The sequence below is a fragment of the Macaca fascicularis genome, chromosome 1 (assembly GCF_037993035.2).
Source record: "Macaca fascicularis isolate 582-1 chromosome 1, T2T-MFA8v1.1".
Lineage (NCBI taxonomy): Eukaryota > Metazoa > Chordata > Mammalia > Primates > Cercopithecidae > Macaca > Macaca fascicularis.
Genome location: NC_088375.1, coordinates 67563562 through 67569561, shown reverse-complemented (window position 1 = coordinate 67569561; position 6000 = coordinate 67563562). Strand labels below are relative to the sequence as shown.

Genomic DNA, 6000 nt, shown 5'->3' with positions numbered 1-6000 from the left:
GTCATTTTCTACCATAAAGGAGGCAGACTCTAAAACAAAACAAAACATGCTTTTAGAATCCATTCAAGCTGTCAACATCGTCAACACAGTAAGAGCAGTCAAATAGAACCATAAATATATTTGTCAACCCTTGGAGCCTACTAATAACAAGTATATATTAGCTAGATATATGGTAGCTCCAGGGGAGTGCTCAAAAGAGGCAGCCCATGTACTTGGGAGGTATAGCTACCTTTTACAATGAGAATAAGCCAGTCATGTCCTGTCCCATTGTTTATTATGTATTTACGTCTTCTCCTCGAAGAGGCCAGAGCCTGCTTCACAGGCCACACTGAGAACAGGCTGTGCCCTGACCTTCCCATTCCCATTCTTGAGATCAGTCCAGCAGTGAACATATCTGTAAATAATTTTATGAAAAGTATAGCAGGAGTCTCTGTTCTGGTGGTCATAGACAATGGGATTGACAACCAAATGTTCATGTGACAGGAGAATGGTCATCTTCCTTGCCCACTTGGGCTTATCTTTAGCCTGAGCTAGCTGAAAAAGAGTGATACAGTCCATGGTGCACACTGGTAACGAGCACAGAGCAAACATCCCCACCATCACAGCCAGCAACTTGGCTGTGTGGATCTCCCGTTGGAGGGTGGTCCTTGAGTGGTCCATCAGCTCCATGCACTAACTGTGAAGAACTTGATAGAGATCAGCCACATTTTGAGCAGTGGGGACAGGACTTACCCCCCCAAAAACTGAAATATATCATGTAACTCATGGGTACTGCATTCTAAAAGAGACACTTCACAAGGCAGCAGCTTTCATTCATGGTTCCATCCCAGGGCTCCTTGCAGTTGTTGGACATAGCATATTTACTGTTCTACTCCAGGAATGAGGTCAGTCCAATGCCAAAGGCAAGGACCCAGAGGACAGCAGTAACCCCTCTTGTTTGGGTCCCAGTGACTAAACTTTTATGCTTGAGCCGACTGTGGCTGGCCAGGTACCTGCTGATGGCCATGGACAGGAGGCTGAAGATGGAGCTCTGTGTGAGCACAGGCATGAAGCGGGCAAGGAAGAGGTGGCTGTGGAAGTCAGTGCAGAACCCAGGCTGATGATGATGGGAAAGGGGAAGGTGAATAGCCCCATGGCCACATCAGGGACACATCAGGGACACTGCAGTCATCCACCACCAGGGACACTTGGTGGACGACTGCAGTGCACTTGGCATGCCAGCCCTAGCACCATGAATGGGTGCACCGTGCACCTCCAGCAGCATGGCCCGGCTAGCCAGGCTCCTCACCTACCTGGGCCCATGGCTCATCTACTAGGGCCTCATCTACCATGAGCCTCACGTGGGACAGTTGTATGTGCCCACACTACGCCTCTGCCAGCTGCATCTCTCTATTTATTTTTAGTTTGTCCTTTTAAGATTTCAATTTTTGCATATGTTTTATGCTAGCAAATATTATATGCATATATTAAATAAATAGTAACCATATGTCTATTAGAAGCACACATGTTTAATCATTTTTTTTCCAACTTGGGGATCTTTTGAGTTCCCTAAGTGTAATCATGTTTTAATAATGAAGTATGTGATCAAAAGCTTTGGAGAACGCTGCTCTAGAGAGTCTTCGATCCAGCCATCCTTTGAAGTTTGCCGTGGACTATACTCTGGGGTGCTTTTCACATGCTGGCCCGGAGTGGTCCAACCAAGGAGCAGGGTCCTGTCAGTGTGGAGAATAGTAGCACAGAAGCTCTGGAGAGGGACTTGTTGGTGAGGAGGGACTTAACTGTCCTTGAGAAGGAGATCTCTGGAAGAGCAGCCTGGATGTCTGTCCCCTGTGCCAATGTGTACTCCTCCTCTGAGATCTCCTCCTCAGTGCTCCCTCCTACTGATATCTAGGCCTTTTCATGACATTCTTTACTGAAGAGAGGGAATCACAATTTCTCAAAGGGAAATTTACAGATGTGGGAAGCCTGGGATTTCCTCCAGCATAGGTAGAGCTGTGGTGCCCAAGTAGGACCTTGCAAATGGTCAGTGTGAGTGGATGCTGTCAGCATGGTTAGGAGGCTGACGTCTTAGGACCTGTGTCCTTCTACTCTGACTGTATCTCCCTGCTTCTCTGGTGATTTATATTTATGACAAACACTATTGGTTGCTGAATAGAACCACAGTTTTGTTTGGCGTGGCAATGTGCCCAGTTGAAAGCTCCATTTCTCAGCCTCCCCTGAAGGGAACAGTGGCCACACGCCATGGCTGTGGGCCGTGAGATGTAAGCTGAAGTCTTTGGATGGGGCTTCCCAGTGTGCTCATTATCAGGGGTCGGAGTCAGCTGGTGTGCATCCTGTACCCTTCACCTTCCTTCTTCTCTTGCCGGAAACACTGAGTGATGCTGAGGGTGGGACCACTGTCTTGTGAATACCCAGCATCAAGGAGGAGGATGGAGAGCTGAGTGCAAAGACAGAAGGAGCCCAGGTCCCCAAAGGCCCTAGTCGGCTCCACCCAGACTTTTTGTTAGGAGAGGAAAATAAATCTCTGCCTGATTCAGCCAGCCACTGTCAGATAGTTGGATTTTCTATTGCTCCCAGGGGAATGCAGTGCTAAAAAACTTGAAAGTCATGACTACAGGGCTCCCTGACACTTCGGTCGAGGCTGTTGACTTCATGCAGGATGTTGATGCCCTTAGAATGGAAGAGTGTGAGCATCCCATGTCTTCAGGAGCCCTTGCTGCCTCTCCTTCCCTGGCAATGGTATTATAGAATGTAGATGTCTTGTCACTGCTAGTCAGCTTGGCCACGCTTACTGACAGAAAAAAAAAAAAATGCCGATTTGACTCGTGTTATCAGAGTTTGATTTCAAGTCCTGGAGGAGGAGAGAGTGAACTGTCTCCTTGAGAATAACGAATTCTGTCAGGAATGTGGAAAGTGAAAGTCATGATGATGTGCTGGAGCCAGTACACAGGCTTGAGAGAGCCGGGGGTGCCCATCTCTTCCCAATACACATGCAGTGATGTCCTTTTGGTGACTCGATGTTGGCCACAGTGAGAGTCTTTACATCATAGATACAGGTAAATGCTACCAATCAGCAAATTAAGGCTTTGTTTCTTCTTTTTCTGGAGAGTTAGTCGTTAAACATTTCTCAGCACGGCCCTGGAAGAGACCAAAGGTTTAGTTTAATATTAACTCATAGATACTGGCTATTAGTTTTCATATCTTCTGCTCCCCTAATGCTATGGAGGGGTGAGTAAGCCCAAAATGAGCAGAATCAGAAAGGCTGCTTTATCCTGAACACAGGCTGAAACCTTACAATATCTTTGGGCCTAAGGAGAACTCTTACATGTTCAGACTAAAGGCAAAAACTAATTTTAACTTGACTTTAGCTATCAATTTGTCACCTGATCGTGTTTCTGTCTCTGCACTCATTTCCTCACCTCCTATTCAGCCTTCCCACTCCTGTCCTTTTGACAATCTGCAGGGCCTTGACTCCTGCAAACCTGCCTTCTCGCTGTGTTTATGTTACTCTCAGAATCTCCTGATTCTGGATCTGGGAAAACAGTTTATCACTTGTATCTAGATACCTCATGATCTTCTCTGCCCCGCACGTATGTGCCAGGTGCTCCTCGAGGTGCTGGGGGTACACTGAACTAAACAGAAAAAACTCCTGTCCTCATGAAACCAACATTCTAGCAGCGGGAGTGAGGCAGATGGTGCTTTCTGAAGATGGCTGCAGCAGTTTTTAGCCCATCCATCCCACATGCTCCTCTTACAATGTGACAGTGACACTCCTCCATCAACAGGTGGGGTCTATATTCCCTTTCCTTGAAAAGAGGTGCATCTTCAGAACTGCTTCAACCAAAAGTGTATGGTCAGTCCTAAAAGGCAATATAGCTTCTGCCTGGCTCTTTCTCTTGGGACACTTGCCTTTGGAGATCTCAAGTCCTCCAAGCAGTCTGGCAACCCTGAAGCTGCCATTCCAAGTGACCATGTGGAAGACCACACAAAGATGAGAGAGACTCCCGCTGTGCCCTCCCTGCTTGGCTCCAGCTGCCCAAGGAGCCAGGCACCTAAGGTGCCCTACCTGTTGCAGAGTCCAGCTGTTCATGCCTTCCCAGGGCAGGCACAATCACGCTTTTAGGTGGTTCTAGTTCCTGACCTTTGAGCCACCCAGTCTTACTGAGTGGAGCAGAAATTAACTATCCCTGTTGAGCCTGCTCAGACTACAGATTTGCGAGCGAAGCGAATGTTGTTTTATGTTTTAAGCCACTGAGTTTTGGGATGATTTGTTATGTCACCACAGTAACTGGGACAAGGGTAGATAATAAACAAGACAAATGACCAACAATATAGATAATAATAAGTATTAAGGAGAAAAAAGAAGCATGGAAGGCAGACATAAAATTTCAGGGTAGGCCGGCATGGTGGCTCATGCCTGTAATCCCAGCACTTTGGGAGGCCAAGGAGGGTAGATCGCTTGAGTTTACGAGTTTGAGACCAATCTGGGAAACATGGCAAAACTCTGTCTCTACAAAAAATACAAAAATTAGCTGGGCATGATGGCACATGCCTGTGGTCCCATCTCTCTGGAGGCTGAGGTGGGAGGATTGCTTGAGCTCAGGAGGTAGAGGTTACAGTGAACTGTGATCATGCCATGGCACTCCAGCCTGGGTGACAGAGCGAGACCCTGTCTTAAAAAACAAAACAGAAAGAACATTTCAGGGTGGGTTTGAAATTTTATTTAGGGTGGCTAAGAAATGCTTCATTGAAAAGGTAACTTAAATTTTTTTTTTTTTAATTTCCATAGGTCATTGGGGAACAGGTGGTGTTTGGTTATATGAGTAAGTTCTTCAGTGGTGATTTGTGAGATTTTGGTGCACCCATCACCTGAGCAGTATACATTGCACCCAATTTGTAGTCTTTTATCCCTCACCCCCTTCCCGCCCTATTCCCCTGAGCCCCCAAAGTCTGTTGTGTCATTCTAATGCCTTTGTATCCTCATAGCTTAGCTCCCACTTATGAGAGAACATACGATGTTTGGTTTTCCATTCCTGAGTTACTTCACTTAGAATAATAGTCTCCAATTTCATCCAAGTTCCTGTGAATGCCATTAATTCATTCCTTCTGAAGGATGAGTAGTATTCCATTGTGTGTGTGTGTGTATATATATGTATATATATATATCACAGTTTCTTTATCCACTCATTGAATGATGGGCATTTGGGTTGGTTCCACATTTTTGCAATTGTGAGTTGTGTTGCTACAAACATGCATGTGCAGATATCATTTTTTGTATAATGACTTATTTTCCTCTGGGTAGACATCCAGTAGTAGAATTGCTGGATCAAATGGTAGTTCTACTTTTAGTTCTTTAAGGAATCTCCACACTGTTTTCCATAGTGATTGCACTAGGCTATATTCCCACCAGCAGTGTAGAAGTGTTCACTGTTCACCACATGCATGCCAACGTCTATTATTTTTCGATTTTTTTTCTATTATAGCCATTCTTGTGGGAGTAAGGTGGTATCACATTGTGGTTTTGATTTGCATTTCCCTGATCATTAGAGATGTTGAGCATTTTTTCTTTTTCTTTTTTTTGAGACAGAGTCTTGCTCTGTTGCCCAGGCTGGAGTGCAGTGGCACAATCTCGGCTCACTGCAACCTCCGCCTCCCAGGTTCAAGTGATTCTCCTGCCTCAGCCCACTGAGTAGTTGGGATTACAGGTGCCGCCACCATGCTTGGCTAATTCTTGTATTTTTGGTAGAGATGAGGTTTCACCATGTTGGCCAGGCTGGTCTTGAACTCCTGACCTCAGGCGATCTACCCAATTCAGCCTCCCAAAGTGCTGGGATTACAGATGTGACACTATGCCTGGCTGATGTTGAACATTTTATTCACATATTTGTTGGCCATTTGTATGTCTTCTTTTGAGAATTGTCTATTCATGTCCTTAGCCCATGAAAAGGCAACTTTTTGAATGAATCTGAAGGAAGTAAGGCAGCTGGCCATGTGGTATGG

General features: G+C 45.7%; 1 protein-coding gene and 1 pseudogene across 1 annotated transcript in view; both read right to left on the bottom strand.

The window, feature by feature from the left end:
- Nucleotides 1-257: 257 nt before the first annotated feature.
- LOC102117183 (adenosine receptor A2b pseudogene) lies at nucleotides 258-1146 on the bottom strand (annotated as a pseudogene).
- A 342-nt stretch (nucleotides 1147-1488) lies between these two features.
- Nucleotides 1489-6000, bottom strand: part of HSD11B1 (hydroxysteroid 11-beta dehydrogenase 1) — a 68757-nt gene continuing 64245 nt past the window's right edge. The window contains exon 7 of the mRNA XM_074035379.1: nucleotides 1489-3138. Coding sequence (XP_073891480.1) covers nucleotides 3128-3138 — 11 coding nt within the window. The 3' untranslated portion in view covers nucleotides 1489-3127. The remainder of the gene's footprint in view (nucleotides 3139-6000) is intronic.